This window comes from Puntigrus tetrazona, chromosome 7 (genome assembly GCF_018831695.1).
Source record: "Puntigrus tetrazona isolate hp1 chromosome 7, ASM1883169v1, whole genome shotgun sequence".
Classification (NCBI taxonomy): Eukaryota; Metazoa; Chordata; class Actinopteri; order Cypriniformes; family Cyprinidae; genus Puntigrus; species Puntigrus tetrazona.
In genome coordinates, this window is record NC_056705.1 from 18,550,791 (window position 1) to 18,573,534 (window position 22,744).

A 22,744-nucleotide genomic window follows, 5' to 3' on the forward strand; every position below is an offset into this window, starting at 1 on the left:
AAAAAAACCCACCAACGTGTGCGTGCGCTTAACTGAAGCAGAGATCAACGCACCCATAAACATGCTTTTGTTAAGCATTTACCTACTGTGTATTTGCAGATGTTGATACGAGTTTACACACAAAGGTTTATGAAATAAACCAAATCTCTGTGCGGCAGAGAAGATCAGGAAGCAAGGACACCTGTGTATATACAAGCGCCTTCCTTTGCTGATGTGCACAATCACGCCATTAGAGATGGACGAGGCAAAATTGTCCGTAATTTAATGCTTGTTTACTGACACACTCGGCTTTTTAAAGCATTTGTATGCAAATTCCTCGGAAAGCGAGTGTGTTTTATTATCTGTGGTCGAAGGCGTTTCCTGTGCTGTGGCTCGTGGACCAGCTGACTCCAGTGTGTTTAGCAAACAAGCCCAATTTAGCCGCACAGCCGAGGAGTCACTCCAGTCACTTCACATTAGCATCAGATACGCCATTAAAATTAGCGTCCCGTTCACTGCGCCCTGCCTGCCCTGAGCCTGCCTCCCAGACACGACCATCGTGTACAACAAAAGAGCTTTCAGATCTTAGTCACCTCCACTGCTCCTCTTCACAAGAACCGCTTTGGGAAATCGCTTTGTTCAGAGATAAACACGTTCTGTTGTAATTAAGGCTTCTGTTTGTGTTGTTTCGGCTGTTTTAAACCTCATTTCATTGGTGAGGGATGGAATCTGCAGACTTTTACAATTGAAAGTGAGTGAGTAGGTAAATGCAAGACAAGAGTTTATCGAACCTTCTCTGAGCGACCGTTGTTGAGGCTCAGGCTGTTGACTGCCGCTACTTTGGCATCCAGAACCTGCTGTTCTCTTTTTAGCTGCTCCTTCATCTGTCGGGCCTCCTGGAAAGCTTTGGTCACTGCCTCATGGTCGTTCAGGTAGCCGCCGGAGGTGATGGATGACAGCAGGTCTGAAAGCATGACAGGTTTGAGTGAGACAGAGCACAAGGATAACATAAGTGACTGTAAGACAAGAGACAGGCAAAGCATAAAAATGCGTCTTGATGTAAAGCAGTCATATTCATATGCTTCCTGCATTTAAAAAATTGACAATTTTCATTTCCTGTTAGCAATTTTGCATATTGTTTGTAATGCATTGCAGTGCATTTTGTTTTGGAGAATGTATAATTATATATGCCTACTTTTTTTGCTTTAAAATGTTGCCTCTGTACGCAGCTCACTAGGTTTTAGAACAGAGCGATACTTTCACACACAAATAAAAGATAAGAGATCCAGTTGAAAACAGATGCTGACTCCTGATGGAAATCTCTTAAATCTGCATTTTTTACATTGAGAGATTTGCTAAAATGTGAATTTTGTCTTATATCCCACATATATAAAAGCAGTCTCTCTCTCTCTTTCTCTCTGTCTGCCATTCTGTAAGCTTTTATTCAGACCAAAGCTCATGGAAATCTTAAAAGAAAAAAAGAGAGATTACTTATATTAAAGCCATAAGCGGCCTAATTTGGCCCATTCCGCAACATCTGCCTCCGAGCATATCAAAGATGTTTCCAACCATCTTTTCATGGCTATTATTTGTATTATTCTCAGCAGCTTAACCGCCCAAGCCGTTAGCCGCATCTGTTGGCTAGTGTATGTGTGTGGTGGAGCATTATCTTGCCAGGATAGATCTAACAAAGACCTATGCTAGATTATGAGTCTTTATCTGCCCTAATCCGGTCGCTAATGCTGGATAGGATGGATTAAATGCTTTCATTTGAAATGACAGAGTAGGGAACTCTTTTAAAAGTCATATCTCAGGAATCTGCTAAAGTGGCCACAGGTCACAGGGTGTTAAAGCCAGCACACTTCCTGACAGTTGATTTAATAGGGGGTAAAATAAAATGTCTGTAGTGTTAATTGAGAGCACTGACCCCATTAAAGAGAGATGGTCATGAGATTTTCTTACATTTAAAATGATTTGTTTAAAGAAGAGATGACTATCAGCCTAATAGCGCAAAACATAAACAGTATATCACTTTTAACATTACGGTGACCTGAAGAGTGAAACTTTCTTTTTAGCTTCTGAGGAAAAGCAAGGGAGAGTGATGGCCTTAGAGGACACAGTCCTTGACAGCCCCTGTTGTGTTTCTGTGGTGACAGTGACACAAAAAGAAAGGGACGCATGGGGTCGGGCATGCTGGAAAGTCTCAGGACAGATGTCACTTAGCAAGGTCAAACAGATAAGAGAGGTGGAGAACAAGGATGATGGAAAGATGAGAAAATTGCACAAAAAGGGCGTTCAAAGGCCTTCTGTCAAGTTGAAATATAAATATACATCCAGATAAGCACATACACCTACAAACAACATTTTATGAGGGGCTGAGAATATGTCTTTGATATCACAATACTTCCTGACCCCTTAAAGATGTGCTCCAGATGGAATAATCATGGGCCATACGGCACTTTCAAATTTAATGATCTAAAAGAACCGCTCGCCTCGTCATGTTCTAAAGGATTCCAGTGAAAACTTTACTTCCTAATCCATTTTTTCAGAACAAAAAACATCTGGGCGGCAAATCCACTAATCTGCTATTAAATCCCAGGATTTGTTGAAAAACACTGCGATTACAGGGAAGAAGTCTGAAATGGCTAACTGTTGTGAGGAGGGGAGGCACGGGGAGGGGAGAATATTGCTTTATTGTGTTATTAATGTATGTTGTTTGTGCTGTGGGTGGTAACAGAGTTGTATAAGAGGCTTGTCTAATCTCAGCGCCTGTCAGGAAGGCTTGTGTTGCTCTATTCAGCACCTCTAAACAACAGAAATAAACGCCGCTAAACCTTCCCATCCGCTGTCTCGCTCTCTTTCGCTTCCAAACACAGCTGCTTAACAAGCTCTCCCCCACCATTTAGACTAATAAATGTTTGACAATGTGCCCTTCAGGCAAAATTAAATTCTACAAACCTAAAAATGTAACATCAATTACCGTCTCATACAAGAGTCTGTGCCAGCAGAAAAACATATCCAGGGAGTAGGAAATGCTCTTGAGAGATACATTCAGGGCAATATGTAATAACATTAGGCAGGTTATGCTGCGATTTGTGTGCGTTTATTGAATTGCAATGAACTGTGGAGGTGTGGATACCTATGGAGCTGAGTCTGGACGGCGGTCCTCCGATGCTGGAGGGGGCGCTGTGCTTCAGGGACCCGGGGCCCAGCTTCAGGGCAGGGACCTGTGGGGAAGCGGGGGAGGTGGGTGACTTGCTCTCGGATGCCTTAGGCTTGGACGACAGATTCAAGGGCTGAGCGCCCTCGTCCTGCAAAACAGCAACACGTTTGGCCTGGTGTGATTTTTCTCCTCAGAGACTTGGGACCCAATCAAATCTCCCAGCAGGGGTCAAATCAGCTGACCGCACGCCGAAATGTAGATTTTCAGCAAATGCGGCCAGACCACAAGGAAATGTAAAATTAATTGCGGCTGCGCAGGCCAGTTGAAAAACTTGCCAATGTTGGATTGACGTTTTGCGCAATGATATGGCGCAATAAACATGCAGCACACCCATGCTCAATCAAACAAGAGAACAGGGACAAAGCGAGCATACCATGTAAAGAAACATGCTTAAGTGAGAAGATTCACACACATTTACCAAACATGTTGCGCATTGAGAAGAAACAAACATACAAGCATACACACGAACACAGAATAACCAAGTATTCCATACATATAAGCACAAATGATTATTTGATGGACACATTCCAGCTTCAGATGTTCACAGATGTCAATTAGACTCAACTACATAATAAACAAACAACACCGCCTCTGTGCCTCCAGATTACCAGTGGTGGACTCTATCTATAAGTGCAAATGACTAGTACCCAGATATCAACCCTGCTGACACTGTAATCACATCAGAGAAGGCACCATAGAGCCAATTAGGTCTTGGAACGGCAGATGCTGCCCTGTGCACATCATTAGAACATTGCAATGAAGTCACTAAACCTGTCTTAATTGCTATTAAGGCCTTTCTGTCCTTACTATTGTTCTTAACAGCTTCACCGCTCCAAATCGAAACCACATCTGACCTCCATGGTCTAATGACCTCAGCAACCCTCACTCAAGCCAGAGCTGTCAATCATCTTTTCATGGCAGAGTGAGCCTTAGGTCACTAGCATGCTCCCACTGCGGTGGGATCTTACATGTGGTAACACAGGGAGTGCAGAATCCGACACCTGTTTCTAGAGCCTTTCCTTCTGTCATGAATGGCCAGAAACACAAAAGCATTTGTGATAGCCTTAGAGGACAACCACATCTCACAGAGCTACAGTGTCTCTCCTCTTCTTGCCTCTGCAGTAGCACCAGCAGACATTCGCTCTCTTTCAGAGGCTGTAGGCAGCAAGGCAGCATGCTAGGTTTTGGAACAGAGCTTCTGAGGTCTGGAGAGCTTGATTAAGACCTTTCCCTCATTGCTCGTGCTGTGATGGGCCGTAACAGGATTGTCCTCATTAGCGCCGTTCTCAATGGAAAGGGAACCAGTGGGATGTGGACTCCATCATAAGGGAGACACACAAAAGACCCTACTCAATGAGAACACTAAGACGCGATTGAGGAGAATACTGTATCATGACCCATATTGTGTCGGGTGTGTAGCGAGGCTGTATTGAAGAGGAAAACTGAATATTTATGACAGATAATGCCTGCCTCCCGCCCCAATGGAGGATTGTTCTTCGAGAAGCAAATCCTTGGGTGGGATGTTAGCCAAAGAGAATGTAGCTGGTGAGAGGAGAACTAATGAAGACTGGCAAAGCCGTGTGAGAGGAGGAAGGCTAGCTTTAAGATCCGTCATACATTTTACAGGAGGAGACAACTCAAATACAAAATAAATAAGCTTAAATCTCATATAAAATGAGATATAAGTCACTTAGAAAACCAAAACCTAAAAAAACCTGTAGAAATGAACAATAACATGTCTGTGCCAATAGCCTCATGGTTAGTGTGTCGACATTCAGTGCAACTGTGCTCAAAGCGACCTAAGTTTGACTGTCGCTTAGGTCCTTTGCTGATCCTGCTCCCATCTCTCCACCCAGGGCTTTTCTGTAATCTCTCTAATGTTCTATCTCAATAGAAAATTTCATAAAAATAAATGAAGAAATTAAAAAATAACTGTGTAAATACCGGAATCGATCGGTGGGTTGCGACAGCTTAAGGTTCTTTACAACTGATGTCAAAGATCGGAATGCTAACCATACAAACTTGTAAGTACATATAGGAATTTAACTCTGGCAGCAATGAGCCTAAGGAGTGAGGGTCTGCATGTGTAAATCTGAGTAGGTCACAGAGTGAAAACTGTGATATAGTGACTGAGTTGTGATGCACCTGAATTGTGAGGCTTCCCCCGGGGTAAAGCACTTAAGCTTTGTACGCCTCAGTCCAACCAGCTGTCTGACACATGGCACACATCTTAAAATGAGAGAGTGGCAACTACCCCAGGGCAGCAACCCTGAAATATACATGCCTGTCCCTTCATGATGGCAAAAGCTTGCAGACGCAGACAGAACAAATGAGAGAGTCGTGATTGAAGAAAGATTTGGAGAGGGAAACAGGAGGTTTGACTCCACTTTGAGATACTTGATAGGGAATATGAGAAAGACAGAAAAATATATTTAAGGAAAAGGCCATTTTCTCATGGCTCAGTAGCTGCGGAGGCCTAGCAGGTGCAGGCAGCACTGCCAATTATCTGTATTATCCCTATCCCTCTTCTTTCTCTCCATTTATTTGGTCATATGACAACAAAGGATAAAATGTTTGAGGAAACCAGCCTTCATTAGCCTTTGACACAGTGAGCTGCATGGGGCCAGGCCCAATCGATGGGGACCACCAAAGCTTTGCACTGAGATTGACAGACGGAAACATATCCTGAACTCTTCCTCTATGCAACAGGCATGTGGTTGAGCTCCAGGTCTGTTCTCTTCCCTGTCCAAACAAGCATCGGGCTCAGCCGTGGCTCAAGGCCGGAGAGGGAGCGGGCAGCAGGCCTTCACACATGTTTATCCAGCCCTGGCCGCCCCACGGTCCAGCTATTGTACTGCTGAGCGGGACAGAATGGGCTTGCAGGGGTGTCCGGGCGTCTAGAATGACCAGCCCAGCAGGAGGGAAAAGAGGCCAGACAGGCTGCTTTTATTTCTGCCCTGCCTGATATTCATGGAGCTTTATTCCGCTCAGATAGCTCTGGCCTCCTGCTGCCACGCTGGCCGAAGGGAAAGATACCTGCTCAGAGCCATATACACTATCAGAAAAAGCACAATGCAGTGGTGGTAGCTAGACTTCGGGTTTGAGGACCAAGGACCTTCAAAAGCTGCCATAACAAAGCACTTGAAATGGAACAATGCAATGAGGCACGGAGAATTGAGGGCATAGTGCCAGCTTGCGCGAGTTATGGGTAATCAACCAAAAAGAAACATCAAAACCAGTACATACAAAGACTATTAGCTCTGGATGGTAAATGTACGCAGTTGTTCCAGAATATTACGCATCTACAAATACATACCTTGGGCTTTGGTGGTGGGGTGCTTCTGTTTTTCTCGCTCTGGCCGCTGGTGGGCGAGAGTGTTCCGGTTGCCAGGTTGGCCTGAGGCACTGTGCTGTGTTTGGCCCCCGGAGACACCTGCATGGCAGCTAGCTGAGCTGCATACAACTGCTGCTCAGAGACAGAGAGAGATAGAAAGGGAAAGTGAGAGAACAGACAGAGGGAGAAGGGACAGAAGAGTGGATGAAGAAGAGAGAAAGGTCCATGAATAAATGAATACATAGAACACACAAACAAACAAAAAGAAAAAAAAAACAGGCTAAAAAGCTGGTTTGGCCATTAGTGGAGAGGGCTGATGGTTGTTTATGTGTGAGGGGACAGAGCTGTCACTTTATGTTCCACCATCCGGCCTCAAGGGGCTACGCTAACAGCTAGCAGACGCCTGAGTGAGACATGTCCCCGCCAAGGTGCATCCTGGGAAAAAACACACTCACCATAAGGGTCATATTCACTAAGGAAAGAGAAGACTAAAAAAAAGTTCCTCTCAAGGTGAAAAACTGGTGAATGTGTTTATGTAAAGGGAGAAGTTGTGAATCTCTTTGCCACTGGGAGAGGAAACAAACGCCAGACCCCCCGTTGTTTCTTTTACTCTTGTTTAAGAACGCACACCAGGACAGGAGGACCCATGAGAAAGTGCTCTTAAAACTCGAAAACATATTTGCCAGCATGATTCAATGAAATGCAGTATACTGCCATTTGACAGAGTAAACAAACATTTTGCTCCTTTCTTTTTCTGTGTATATATATTGGCTGATCGTAAATATGACAAATTATTGTCATGCATGTTTATATGTACATATCAATATTCTATTGGCGTATCAAGTCTTTAGATGTGGATATCTGCATTTATTGATCTGCAGAAGTAATTGTCAACCTCAAACAAAAACATATCCCAACTGTTAAAAGTGTTAACATTGATGTGCTCTTCAACAATGTATTTATGAACCACAGCACATGTTTCTACGGTAACAAGCAGACAATACAGCGACTGGACATCATGTAAAACATATTCCCAAAGCTGTTTGTACAATTCCTGCAGTAAGTGTGTTTGTGCGGCTTTCATGTGCAATTTTGTGGACTTTGAGGAAAGCTAAGAATGGAGAGAGAGAGAGAGGGGGCTTTTATTGTATTTGTGGGAAAAGATGAGGAACCAAATCTGTGTTTACAGTAGCAGCAGAGACGGGCTGTTTTTTAAATTGTATTTTTCTCTTTAAGGTTTGGAAGCGAGTGGCTGTTTGTGAGTAAAACTTCCGTCCTTCTGTTCGTCTCTGGCTGCCAGCCACCAGCAGGAAACAAAGACTGGTTTATGCAAATGTCCATGGCAGTTCTTTCTCTCAACCTCGACAGCACATTCTCCACAATCTTCTGTCGGCTGTATCTGCTAGAATTAAATATTTCTATCAGATGAGAACACACAGAGATTAACACACCATCATGCTGAGAGACATATCTCCACACAGAACATCTCTATACACTCACACTGGTTTTTATCTGTCTAAATTTGCACCTTGGAGAGCTAATAGAGTCAATAAGTACTGATATTTCCTACTGTTACAGGACACTGCTATAACGTGGTAAATAATGGTATGCCTAAAAGTAGGGGCACATGGAAACTCTGATATGCATTTAATTATATTTGTTTTGTCCAATATGATGCATCAACCAACATTGTTTTGCCTTTCATTATTTAATGTCTATAGTAAGTAAAATTTTAGAGACATTGCATTGAAACAATATGCTGTTTCGAAATTTTTAAACACTGCTGCAATATTAGAATTGTTCCAACACTAAACTGTGTCTTTTGTTCTACAAAACTGATTTCATTTATCTCTTGTTTTACATCGCAAAATAATCTCAGCTCAAACCATCTTGTACTATCAGTCGGTAAATAATCTAAAAATAAAAAAATTAAGGATTTTTTCTATTTGTATTCCTCACTCTGGCTATACACTACCTCAACACACACACATTTTTTCTGGGCTTTCTGATCAGGAGGTGACCTCAGTTGTGAGCTGTAGTCTGTGCAGGGGAGCAGGACATGAAATAAAGCTCTTGTTGGTCATTTCTGTTCAATTACTCCCACCATGGCCCCTGGTTGTGTGTGTGCCTGAGCGTGACATACGGCCCCTGTCGGAGCGTGCCCTGCCTGTGTGTGTGCGTGAGAGGGCGAGATGCTCCGTGTCCGGTCCACTGCATCAGACTGCTTTATTTTCTTTCTGAATTGAGTTCTATTACAGGGCCAGCTCTTGTCAGTCACAACCGCTAGACAGACACACACATACACTGCACTTCCAACAGGGGCTGCCACTGAACACGCTCAAAGCGCTGCCACCCCGTCGTCAGCGTGAGCAAACAGGAAGTGACAGCACAATGCCCCTCGAGTGCCCACGGGCTCACGTATGCACACGCAGCGAGAATGGGGGATGAATGGGTGGCTGATCTCAANACACACACACACACACAGAGGTGCTGAATGGGGGAGGGGGTATCTGTGAGGGATTTGATAGGACTCTTGACTCCTTCAGTCAAGCTGCGTCCTTTTGAACTCTTAAAGCTTCTCCCCTTGCTTCTCTCACTCTCTCTCTTTGCTAATCCCCAAAGAGGAGTCTTAGGCCAGCTCTAATTCTCTAACTAGAACTCTGTGTGTGTGTTTAAAGGCGACAAAGGTAAGAAAACACACCATCAACACAGAGGAAGGACGCACAGGAAAGATCCCAAAGGCAATGGTAGTCAGTAATGCTGCACCTGATTTCAGGCCCGTCCAATCTAGCAGGTCAGGTGTGACTGCATTAAGTAGCGTGTGTGTGTGTTTGTACGTCTGTATATGCAGGGTGACGGGAGGAGATAGATTGGCATTTGTGCTTTAACTCGTAAGGCTGATTGGAGAGTATTAGTGTTGGTGACACATGTTTTAACAAAGCCACCCCCCCCCATCCCCGTTAAGTCCCGTCCCCTCCCTGAGCGCAGGAAGACGGGCTGCTGTCAGCGCTATCCGGTCAGAGTGGATCTGCATGTCTTTATGTGGCTGAGCAGACATCTCTCGCTCTCCAGTAATCCCCTGCTTTACTCAGATTATGAGCTTCTTTTCCCATCTTGCTTTGTTGTCAAAATGGAAGCAGTTTGGAGTGATCCTCTAAGCTATTGTCGTTTTGGTCACCGCTGGCTATTGTGCGTCTAGTGCTTTTTTTCTTTGTCGTCGCCAATTCTTCCTATTCTTGTCATAATTTTTTTTTGTGCTAAACTAAACACTGGCTGTCGAGTTCTGTGCCGTTTTGATTAGTGCGCCAGGCGGATGAACTTCGACATGAGTTGCGTCTGACTGAAGCCGCTGCCAAGAAATCTCCCTCCCTAAGTGTCAATTAGTGCTAAAGCTAGTGCTTACAAAAACACAAAAGCCAAATTAAAATCTATTGTGAGGTAGGATCATTTTTTCTCTTTTCTGCTTAATTATTTTTTCGGATTGTCAGGGAAGAGCCTCAGTCCTCAGTCCAGGTTTTAGGTCTGCTTGCGGGAAGCTTTGAGTCAAAATGACATTCCCATTGTGTGATACACTGGGAATGTTATGTAAGCTTATTATGTTTTGGTGCAGATAGGGCTAGCTGGACAGGATCAATCCAGCCACGCTATCTATTAACAGTGTCACTGACCTCATAGAGCTCGGACAATGCCACCAGATCGCTATCTGAAAGGAATTCACGGTGCTTATCATTGTGAGCACACAAGTGCCTGTCAAAAAAATAAATCGCTGTGGGTTTGAACTACAAATGGAAATACATGTACTATTTCTTACGGCTGATAAAAGGCATTTAATACAGTCTCCCTTGCTTTCTCTGCTCGTTCTGCTGTGTGCTGCAGTAATCCGGTGCAATATGGTCCAACATCTGCCTCTACATATGATGGCTGACCTCCTCCATTGACCCACTTTATACCTCTTCAGTACTGCTGCTCACAGCTCGTACCTTTCTACTCCTCCTTTTCTCATCTCTCCCTCTTTCTTTATTCACACATTTTCAACACAGTCATAGTCACTGCCCCTGCTTTTCAAGACAATCCCTTAGCCTCAGTGTACATGTGTGTGGTTTGGTGGGTTACGCAGGTTAATTTAGCAGGTAACTGAATATTAGGCCAGTGTGAACTGTTGACTTAGTTGTGAAAAGTGGCTTTGTGTGCCGGTTTAAAGACCGCTGCAGTGACTAATGGCAGACACCTTGAAGATAGTGACCCCTGGTGCAATGACTAACTCTCACTTTGACACACACACTTAAAGGTCTTGTTTTAATGACCATTGCGTAGCAGTCTCACACAGATGTGACTTTCTTCATCTGGCAATTGCAGGTGTGTTGAAACATAAAACTTTAAAGAGAATTTCTCTGAATACTCGACATGCACACTACATAGCATGTATGATGCAAATGACAAAGTAATAAAATTAAGTTCAAGGACTGCTCTACATATTATAATTAAGCATTCGCCTAGCTAAAACAGTATTATGCTACAAAGGTCATGGGTTTGATTCCCAGGAAATGCAAACAGATATTTCTGCCAAATGCATATACTCAAATGTAAATATTATTGTAGCATTTCTGGTCTCGCAAACCATATTGCTACCCCCATTGAAAGTGTGAGCTCATTGGGCTGAGTGCATGAACCACTAAACTAAGGTTTGTGAAGTGACCAAAGCAAATATTTTGGGCCTCTCATCGTGTTGGGGGGTCTAAAGATGAGACACGCAGACGCGCCGATTCTCCCAGAGGAAATCCAACGTGCTTCTGTCTGAGACATCTGTATTTAGGTTAGCCTTAGTAAATCATTTTCTTTGTGACAAAGCCGTAATCTCTCTTGCTCTCTTTCTCTGAGTGTGTGTGTGTGTTGCAAGGGAGATTTGAGGCTGGAATGAGAGAACAGTGGCATTGGATGTTGTTGTTTCTTTTTTTTCCAGTTGTTTTTCTGGCGAAATCCAATTGCGCCTGACAAAGCTGTTCAATCTGGGATTTTTTGAATCTTAACACGAAGGAACATATGGAGACAAGCTCTGAAGCAGATAAAATCAGACGGGACAAGATTCTCGCAGTAAGCCAGTCATACGGAGCACAGCGGGGTGAGTGCACAGACAGCGAGGGTTTCAAAAAAAAAAAAAAAACCAAAAAAATATCCTGTTTTATTACCTGTTATCCAGAGGGCATCTGGGAATACCACCTGTTTCGGTGCGAGCACGTATGTGTGAGAGCCATTTATACCTCTTACATATGCTTAATCTGTGATACAGATGTGCAGGTGTGTATGTATCTTTGCATGCGTTGTACGTATGTGCAAAGCCCTGTTAAAATTCACTCTAATGTTCATCTATTTTTGCTAACAGTGAATTTAGTCCTCTTAGTCAGGCTCTTTAATGCCTGAGGGAGGTAACAGAGAGGACGGGCCGGTTTCGGACCCTGTGGGCCCCCAGGTTAATGCAGCCTGGTTAATAACCTGGTGACAAGCGGCTCAATGCAGCCCATCCAGAGTGAGTCGGGAATACAATATTCTTACACAAACACAGTGTTGTAGCAGATGTGCACCTATATCCCCCCTCATCTTTGTGATTTATGCTCTTCACCCCTCTCTTCTCCTCCTGCCAGAGACCAAACAAGGGAGGAAGAGGAAAAAGGACAGACGTGGAGATGCATGTTTACTGCGTTTTCCATTTCAGAGCAGCACAGTGAGGCTGCATTAGGGTTTGACTCTATTCAGACAGCCCATAATATCTTTTTGTGTTTGCTCTCTGTTCAGTGTCCCTCTGTGCTCTGTCCCCCTTAAAAACAGTTTCTATGGTACCCTTCGCTCCACAGTGAACAATATCAGCACCCCAGAGCCAGCAGTGCGGCATTCTCTCTCTGGGCTCTGGCCCCTCACAAAGGCCCATTTCTATGGCAACTTGCAGTTGGCATGAGGAAAAGAGTTGAGGAGAACAGTGGGCATTGTTGTTCTCTATCGGGATCACAAAACAAAAAAAGAGGAAAAAACGAGGGGAGAAAAAGAGATTTTGTCTGAAAGGTTGGGAAAAATGCACAGAATCGCCACAGAAAAAGGACAGACACACACACACAGGGACACGCAGAAACAAACAAAACCACAAGATGGACGTTACCTGCAGTTGAAGAGGGCCGAGGCCAGGCGTCGCCGCAGCAGCCGCTGCCATAGTCGTAGGGATTAGCTGTAAAGGGTAAGGGTCACCTGAGGAAGAGAGCATTATAGGCATGTCAGAATCTTCAGATTTTTTCTTTTTACACATCACCCATCCTTTTCATCTCCCTACACTTCTGCCCAGGCTCTGAGCCCCATCCCCCTCTCCTCTCCTTTCGATGGAGCGACAGATTCACTGCTTTCTCTTCTGTCGGTAAAGACCTCCATTGTGAAGTCCCCCCCTCCATTCTAATGAAAGGCTGATTGTGTGGCTGCAGCTCTAATACCCCGAGCACAATAGCAGTTGAAGGCTAAGGCATGATAAGGAGAGGACGGTAATTAACGAGGTAACGTCAGCGCCCCGTCTCCTCGGGCCCCGCACAAGAGCCTCTGCGTTGGAGAGATGAATCAGAACACGAGGAGTGAATAGCGAGAGTTATTAGCGTCCACCTGCAGATATGGGCATTATAATTACACGACCGAGAGGTAAAGGTCAGTCCAGTTCGGCTAGAGGAGGCAGGGGGGGTTATCAGCATCACGCTGAAAAAGCCTGTGACATGAGAAACCACGAGTATGCCCTCAAATCTGTAGCTTTTTGAGTTCAAAGTATGATGAAAAATGGAATGATGCTGGTTGAAAAGGGAGGAGAGGTTAGAAGAGGTGCTCTAAGGAAGAGGGGCCGTAGATGCATCTGCTTAATATCAGGAAAGACGGTCTTAAATTTATCAGATAAGTGATGGCAATCTTCTATTATTCTTTAAAAATTTTATGTAGCGTGGTGTTTTGAAGTCAGCATTGACTGGCCCTTGGCCTTTGATATCCCACCATTCTGTACAGTATATGTTAGTGTTAAAGTAATGAATACATTTAATTACAGCATTTCTGTTTGGTTTCAACTGAAATGTAACTTTTAAAATGCGTGTAAATGCACTTGTTGATTGGGAAAAAAACTATACACTTTTGGATGCTCCAGAGTATATGTACAAAGGGGCTTGTAGAGGAAGTCGGAGCTTGTCTCAGTAAGCAATAAACCAGACGCTTCTATCAGTGGGTCCAAAACTTTTTTCCCATACACTCCCCCCCAACCCCCCCCAACAAATACTCATCCGCTAGGTTAGAGATTGCCCTGGACCCGGTTCAAGGATGTATTCTGGGGAGATGTGTGTGTTTTGTCTTTTTTTCTTGTCTTTCTCTCAGTCCCTAAACAAACACAAATATTCCAGCTATTTTATGTCTCTCCCGGGTACAGCTGTAACAAAAGAGCAAAACTAAGGAAAGCAAACATGTTGCTGTTGGCGAGGAGGCAGCATCTTCAGACTGACTGGAAGAGCTCCGTGGCCTGGCTCCGGGGAGCAATGGGTGGGAACCAGCATCCCCTTAGTCCAGACCCTGCGACCAGAGGGATTTCATCCCCCTTTTTTCCGCTCTGGTTTTAAGGGGTTCAAATGACGGCTTCCTCCCTCGTGAGCAGGCACTGTAATGGTAACTAAATGACATGCGTAATTGAAATTTTGGGCAGGGTTTGATGGTGCTGCTGGCTGTAATTGAAATAGAGGGTGTATGGTTGGGAGAGAGGGGGCCTTCGGGAGGAGGAAGAGGGAGGGGGGACTTGTTTGGGAAACTGTGAAGCGCAGTGGGCGGAGCTGGAGATGCGGACCGGTCCGTCTCACAAGGGAGATGAACGTTCATGAGTGTGTATGAGTGTGCAATCTATGCGATGTGTGTGTGCACGCGTACAGTTGGAGAGGAGTTGGAGGCGTGTGCGAGGCGTATTGGACGCGTGTTCTGGCGGCCGCCCGTGTTAATATGAAGAAACCTGGGGCAGGTCACTCTACCCCCCCGTGAGAGCGCGAGCGTTCTGCTGCTGCGCTGCTGGCACTTGCCGCCTCGTTTCTCGCGGTAAACAACACATTGCTTCACAGTTGGACTGCTACGGCCAAAAACACAAACCCCAGAGGAAGTTTTCTTTTTTTTTCCTGTTCCTACTTTTGAACAAGAAATACAGAGACACAAAAGCAAGTGAGTTTGTCTAGTCTGAAAGTCTGTCATGTGCGGGAGATGACGGGCATCAGTGGTGTTGGCTGATCTTAATAACACACCAGACAGGAGGGAGATGCTGCCCAACATTGGGTTGAAGACTCCGCTTTCAGCAATCTGGTTTGAAATCTCTAGTGTGAACAATAAACTGAACTGAAGTCTTTCATTTTACAACCCATCACTAAAATGCTGCTTTAATACTCACTGCAGCCTGGTTTGTAGTTGAACCCTGGAGGAAGTAGAAATCCTTGTTGTGCTGCAGCGGCCGCCAGAGTTCTCTGATCTGGAGGGAACACTGGTATCATCAGTGGAGGCAACTGACCCTGGACCTGCTGAAGAGATAGAAGAAAACAATTAAGATGTTGGTCATGAACAAAGAGTCTAGCCAAAACAGGTCTACTATGAAGAAAATCTGCAGTTTTGATTACTGACTAACTAATACCATATTGGACATTTCACTTCACTTTTGGTTTATAAATGCAGAACGACTTGTAATTCCCTGCTTTATATTTCAGTTAGACTTCCTGTCTAATAATCTGCAAGGCGCTTGACCCTATGTCTGGCCAGTTTACTCCTAGGGAGAGTTTGAACAATGTGCTTGTCCAGCAACTGTCACCTGAGGACAAGTGAGGTGTGGACGGATTGGCTCTTGGGATAGTTGGTCCCCTTGATTATTGTCATGTGAAGAAGCTTCTTCACGCTCTGGCAACAGCTGGCCTCCATTTCTGCAGAGGACCATGCTCGGCAACTCGCCACACCACTTCACAAGGTTTCCAGGATTAAAAAAAGGAGGAAGGAGAAAAAACACAAGCCAGAGACTTTGGCAAAGGAAGAGTCTTGAGACACACAGGCCCAAAGAAGAAGAGGACAGATGGTTCCACTGACGAGAAAAGCACAAAAGCTCCAAAAGTGACAATACTGTATATATGAAAGTGACATGCTTGGAGAGCAGAGGAGATGCTTTATCACAGCAGTCGGGTCTTAAGATGAACAGAGGCTGAGGGTTTTTAAATTTCTACCACAGAGCAATCATTCCTCCATTTTGGTTAACCACAAACGGCAGGCCGTCTGTTCCCAGATCAGGAGGCATGCAGTGGCGTTTTATTGTTGCATTTCGACAGGACCCCCCACGGGCTGGTGCAGCTCTAACTTCCAGTCCTAATTGGACATATGCTCCTCTGGTTCTGCCTGTGTCTCCTCACCGCGAGCTGCAGCTTTGTGGCCACAGTAGCGTGTTCTAGCCAATGCGCACGTGTGTGTTTGTGTTCTCCGGTGGTTTTAAGCAAGGAGTGTTTTGTGGCAAATTACAAGCACACGCTCCTCTCTTAAATGCATAGACATGTAAGTAAGTGTGTGTGGGTGCATATGGAATTAGAGGCTCGTGGATCTCCTCAAAGCGTTCGAACACACCGTCATGCTGTTCTCTATTCAATCAATGTAGCAAATAGCATTACCCACGCAGAGTAGGTGAGGCTGATATTGACATTTTCAGGCCAGTTAATGCAGTTTGATGCATCCAACTGACATGCATCATGAATTAGAGAACAATAGAACTAAACTTTAAAGTTGCTTCCTAAAGGAGATTTAAATTAAAGGCATTGAATGGTTAACGTCTTCTGCAAAGAATCACTCACTTTGGCTGGGACCAGGAACACATGACGTGTTTAAAAGTAGAGTGCCGAAACAAAGATGACTTAAGAAGAAAAATCTTGGACTGGAACAAAGTATCTCAACTGTAGAGACTGGATGGGTTGCTGTTAAACTAGTAATAGTTTAGGGAAATACTCAGTTGCACCTAAACACTAAAAGAAGGTATCCCTTCTTGTCTAACGTACATGAAAACTGCAGAATATTTCAGAAACCTTACAACAAAAGTGTCAACCCCAGCTGCAAGCTCTGTAAAGCTCTATTAATCAGCTAACAGCTGGCTGTGGAATTCCATACTGGCTCCTTGAACTCTCTGGTCAGAAGAATGGCTTACTTGTAAGGCCTTTCAATTATTATTATTTTTTTTTTTTAAATAGAGGAGGAATTGGTCCTGTTCGGAATTGGGTTTTACAACTAATAAATGTCAAATGAGACAAAAACGCCCTTAGTAAACTAGTTCTATAAGCTTGCTCCATGATTGATAACTGCAACTGTTTATATATTTATACATAAAACATACAAAAAGCTAGAACCTTAAACCCAGCCTAATCAGCATTAAGAAAATTTGACGGCAAAAAAGAAACGGGTAAAAAACCTTTCAAGGATAAGAAGAGAGTGGCAACTTTGCAACTTTCATAGTTGATATGAAAAGAGAGAGAGATAGACAGGGAAAGAGAGCAAGAAAGAAAAAAAATGTTGAAAGAAACAAACGGAAAGGGAAAAAGTGGAAAGTTGGCACCAAACTGAGTCAGAGCCTCTCGCCAGGCGGCACAGCTTGAACCTAAAGCTTTTTGAACATAATGAAGATGTGCAGATAATTAACATATGCAGTGTGAACAGGTTTGCTGGCACGGAGGAGAGAAAAACTCTAAGGTAGAGCTATTATTAGGGAGTAATTTGCTCTAAGAAGTAAATGAGTGAAACAATAGCTGCCAGCATTGACAATATGGCTCACATCTGAGAATGCGCGCAAGAACGGTGGTTAAGAACGAGTCCCACCGCTAAAATCTGTTTCCAGCCATATGCTCCGGCAATTAAAGGCGGGCCTCAGTGACCTCGCGCTGAAGAGGGGACACATAGCCATATAACTAATAATTAATTTGCGCCTGGATAGCAGCGTTAGCACACACGCACTGTACTTGCAGACTGGCACTTAATATTAGCCCCGTGGACGTGGGCATAGGCCATTAACTTTTACAGAGTGCCTGCGATGACTGCCAGTCTGGTGCAGGCGTCAGTACAAAAGGACTGTCCCTGGTGGATACAATCGAAATTACGCACACGCTCAAACAAACATGTGCGGACAGTCTGCTTTTGCATACATGGATATGCTTCCTGAGACTCTTTATTAAATGTCTCAGCTTATTATACACCTGGTTAAACACTAATGGCTGAAAAAGGAAGCTGTCAATGTTGTCTCGTATTCAGTGTTACTTGACGACAACTGTGGGATGTCAATTTAGGGTGTGTTATCAGGGCCCGTCGCCACTTCTTTATGCAGGTTTGGGTCTGTAAGTATTTTTCTCATTCATTCCCATTTTCAAATCCTTCGGGATTTCAAACAAACTGACAATCTTTGAGATAAATGACAAAATTCATTTAAGTTTACCTGTGCATGTAGGAATGTTTTACCTTATAACAAATTTAACTTTAAAAATAAGTATAATAATTAAAATATTGTGTTGTAATTATTGTAGAAAGTATTTATTGCAATAAAGTTACCTGTTCATGTAGGAATGTTTACTTGATTACATCATTCACAATGATTTACAAAAGTTTGCTGCTAAATTCTTTTCACAGTCCTCCACAGTAACAATGATTCATCTTATTGTTGAATTGAAGGCAGAGTTTACTTGACTCACAGATTATGTGTGGTGTAGTTATAGACAAGAACCTTTGGAAATTATTAGCTAATCTCAGCTCTNAAAAAAAAAAAACAAACAGTTGGAACCTGATCAAAGTCTAGACCAATAAAGACTTGCATTGCGATCACATGACTGATACTTGATCTCTCTTTTCCATGCCTGACTGCACCTTCCAGATAAATGTGGCATTTTCGAACCCCACCAAAACAACAACCCTGCTCTTTCCAATTGCAAACGCATGTCCATTTTCTCACTCATGCCCTTCGTTCTTTTTTTCCAAGTATGCCTCTCATTTTTTTTCCAATGAACGGTCCTTTTCCGTGAGCCAAGGGCACCTTTGGCTGATTAGCGGCTAATGAAATTGAGTGGCGAGCCTGTGTCTGCACAGCCAGCCTTTTATTAGGCCCCCATTAGGTGTGAGTGCAGGAGGTGCGTCAGCCGCCCGCTGTAGGTGGGCATAACGCAGCGCCCATCTGCTCCTCTGCCTGTGTGTCCTTCCTCAAATAGCTCCCATTAGCTGCCAACCACCGGGCTGAGAGAAGCCTTCCCCACACACTCAAACACACCAAGACACGCATACACGGGCACACACCAGGCTGTTATATGCTGCTCAGGGCCAGTCGCTTAGGTAACACACAGTTGTTCTGCACTTGGAGAGGAAGTAGAGGTGGAAATGGACACGTATAACACTTTGTATCTGCTAATTTCCCTCCTTTTGGCTTCCTTGTTGTACATATAGCACTTTGGTCGAATTTTTTGCGCATGCCTTCTTTTAAGACTGAATTTCCTTCATTATTCTCTCACCTTCTCTTCCTCACTCAATGTCTTGTTGATCCTGTGGCCTGAATCTTTACAAATAAAAGTTGAATGAGAATGTTAGACTGTCTGTCTATCACACTCTCTCCTTAGCTGTTTTCTTTCCAGGAAAACTGAACATACCCACACACACACACACCCTTTTCACCTGTCCAAAATTTTGTATTTTAGGGTCACCACAAAGATATAGGTTGAACATGCAATTTTGCTATTACAATTCCAATTAATTATTCTGGCTATCCTGAAAACCTGACACACTAATGTAATACTGCTATTATAATAAACAACTGATAATGATAATTGTGCAGAAATGACATACTTTATCTTTAGAAAATCTTAAACGGCTCCTAAAATATTTTTAATAATATAAAGTCAGTGCTCATATCAATTGAGAACATGTGTTGAGAGACTCCCCCACCGTCATCCGCAGTGCTGCACAAAGCCCAGTTCACACAACCAGTGCGGCCACTTCATGCAGGAAAAACACCAATTACATTCATTTAGGTGTAATGAGACAAATTAAACAATTACACAGCCAATTGGGTTAGCCGCTCCTGTGCACAGGACCTGGCCTAACTCTGATGCGCTAACGTACTGTTGTCTTTTTTTCCTCTTCAACCTTCTTTTTAACTCCCATTCCGTGGGAAAATGAATTTACAATCTCAAGGAGGCACTGACGCTCAGCAAATGAGTCTGATTGAGTTAGGAAGCGATCATGCTGTGTTTGACATGTATAAGCTACTGCCGTGGAAGCCCTTTATTAGGTTAGTTTTTGTGAAATGTAGGTTGACTCTAATATGTGTTTTATAAGCAGCCACCGGTTTCTGTCGCCACCGTGTCTGATCACTTAAACTAGTTAGTTAGCAGAAATATGCGACAACAGTGCTTGTGTCTTTAGCCGCGGCTAATGCTGTTGTGCTAAATGGCTGACGTTCAACGTCAAATTAGCCAGCGCAAACAGCTCCTCATGGGAGGTCTGGCTACTTGTGTTAACTGCCACATTGACAGCGGAGGAGCCTCACCTCGGCCCCTGCGCTGGGTAGCGAAAATTTTCTAACACCAGCGCGACGCCCTGCAGAGCCGGAGGAGGTGTGCTGAAAGAAGGCTGCTAATGAGAGAAAAGCGAACAGACAGCAGGAAAGTGTTACAGTACAGCGGCGCACAGGAGGAGGTTGTACCAGTGGGCAGCTCCTAGCCACAGCGCCCACAGGTCTTTCTCAACATTACGCCTCTCGTTAAGCATGGAAATGCATTATATGTATCCTGCATGTCATGCATGTGTGCCTCAAGCTTCTCGGCAGGTGTATTCTTTCATCCAGGAGCCTGTGTTCCTGGTAGGATAACTGTCAGGGGTCCAGAGCAGAGACAGCTTTAATACGAAAGAAAAAGTGTGTATGCACGTTACCCCCAAGAGCCTAAAGAAGTGGCCCCACACTGAGAGGGATATATGTGTTAACTGTGCGTATTTCTGGAGAGAAGTAACTCTTCAAGGAGTTTTAAAAGCTCTACAATTTAAAGTTAACACGACTTCTTTAATGTGACTCGTATCTGAGTAAATCAGACTGTTGGATGAGAAAAAATGTTACTAAAAAGAAAGCCACAAAAAATGTTTGTTGTTGTTTTAAAATACATATACTGAAAAAGCGGTTAAAAATAAGACCAGGAACATTTATTAAAAAGGTAAATAGGGTCACTTTTCACTTCGTGTTGACTCTAAAGCTTATTTTCCTTCTTTTGGAAGTGGAATTTGGCTTTTGACCTCAGTAACATCTTGTATTAAACTCTAAAAGTTCAGGACTGCTATATTTGTCTCTGACGCAAGTGTTTGCTCACAGTATGTTAGCGGCCTGTGTGTTAGACACAAGTCAAATGTGTGTTTTTAAGGAGGTGATTTAGGGCTAATATATGATTGGCCCATAACAAGGGTCTCCTCCTCTCGCCCCCCTCCGCCGCCTCCGTGTTGACTGTGAGAAACTATTGTTCCACTGGGCTGAATGGAGAAGTGCTTGTTTGGGAAAAGGTTGCAAAGTCATGGGAAAAAGAGGCTTTGTTTCTGTGAGCGACGGGCTAGAGAAACCCAAGCGGACGTGTTTTGGGGACTGACGCACACACAGCTGCTACTGACACACATACAGACATGAGCTGATGCGGATTTTGAAATAGACACAGATAAGTCTCACATACACATGTTCAGGCTAAGCTGTGTAGTATGAACATGCACACACAAACAGACACAGCTGCAACACACAGTCAGGCACTAAAACAGAATGGCAGGGGTCCAGCGGACGGGAGTGATCTGTGTGTGTGTGTGTGAATAGTCTCAGTGTGATGTGGCTTCCTGGCCAAAACTGCCGGAGTCCCTCTCAAGGCTAAGTCTCATTTTATCAACCAAATTAGACTCATCTCATCTCCTCTTGCACACAAAGCCTTTATTCGCTTCACACCTGCACACACAAAGCAGGCCAGTGTCTCTCTGCCCTATGCGTAAGTCAGCTGGGACAAACCCATCAAAAAGTGTCTGTGTTTAGGTTTCTACAAGCTCCTTTACTGGCCATTAGGGCATTCCTGACACATTTTTTCAAAAGATTCATTTAAATCATAGTTTGCATGATTGCTATGTCTAAATATACACCATTTTTAAAACCTTATTGAGCTGCCTGTCTATTATCCAGCTATCTTTTAAAGCAGCATATTAACTGAAATGGAATCTCATAAGTGATTTAAAACGTGATTTGCTCTTCATAGGCAGCTCCGATGTGGACCACACAAAGAGCGAGTAGCTGACATCCAATACTTTTGGGAAGTTAAATTCAAGCGTTTTGTCCTGCGTAATGCATGCTATACTCTATGTAAAGTTAGTTTTAAACAGTTAACAATTTCTTTTAGGTAGCTATGACCTCATGCCATGTAACTTTATAAATTCCTTTAAAAAAAATCCTTTTCACATCTATGCTATTTTAAGTGCATGGGATACTTTTGTTTGTGTTTTAATTAAAGTGTCTTAAATCTGTCAGTTCCAATGATTCCTTTCAGCTGAGGTTGTCGCAATACATTACGTATTGCCTTAAAATTAGAAGTACGATATTCCATCATAATGTTGCTTTGTTTTGTGTCTGTAGCTAAATTTCCATTGTTCTACAAAAGGACTATGAGCATGGACTCTGGATACCAGCGCTGATGCTCGTTAATGATTGGTTGAGGGGGGTGGTTGATTGCTGATTGGTGGACAACAACGTTTGATTGTCATGAAACCCCATGGTCACGGTGACAAGTCACTCACATTGTGACATCTCACAAACATACCCCTTCAAAAGCATAAACGCAAAACATGTATACAAGCCTACAAGTGGACATGGCACATCTATATGAAGACTCACCTGGATCTGTTGCTGCAGGAGGTTGATTTTGTGTTGTTGCTGCAGAAGTTGCTGCTGTTGTCGTGCAATCTGTGGACAGAACATGTCAAACTGTCAGATATGTCAAGTTGGTTTTCAAAAAGAGAGAACATTATTTGTGCAGATAGGGGGTCACATGTTTGTAGAGTGACGGTAAACTGTGTGTTTGAAGCTCTTGGGTGTGCTTTTGTATTTCATACATATTTACCAAGGAGTGGCACCCAGTCCTGGAGCGTTGTGCGTGTTTGTGTACAGAGGTGTGTTA

At 43.7% G+C, this 22,744-nt stretch overlaps 1 protein-coding gene across 3 annotated transcripts in view; it reads right to left on the minus strand.

Moving 5' to 3' along the window:
- The window catches only part of LOC122348778 (transcription factor SOX-5-like), a 72,455-nt gene that overhangs the window by 6,080 nt on the left and 43,631 nt on the right, over positions 1 to 22,744 (minus strand). Inside the window, exons 7-12 of one of the 3 annotated variants that reach the window (XM_043244636.1) lie at positions 22,462 to 22,551; positions 14,968 to 15,088; positions 12,685 to 12,770; positions 6,519 to 6,668; positions 3,119 to 3,290; positions 771 to 943 (exon numbers count right to left, since the gene is read on the minus strand). In XM_043244636.1, the coding sequence (XP_043100571.1) occupies positions 771 to 943; positions 3,119 to 3,290; positions 6,519 to 6,668; positions 12,685 to 12,770; positions 14,968 to 15,088; positions 22,462 to 22,551 (792 nt within the window). Of the gene's footprint in view, positions 1 to 770; positions 944 to 3,118; positions 3,291 to 6,518; positions 6,669 to 12,684; positions 12,771 to 14,961; positions 15,089 to 22,461; positions 22,552 to 22,744 lie in introns of those variants that run through there. The other 2 variants (XM_043244634.1, XM_043244635.1) reach the window with 2 other exon arrangements.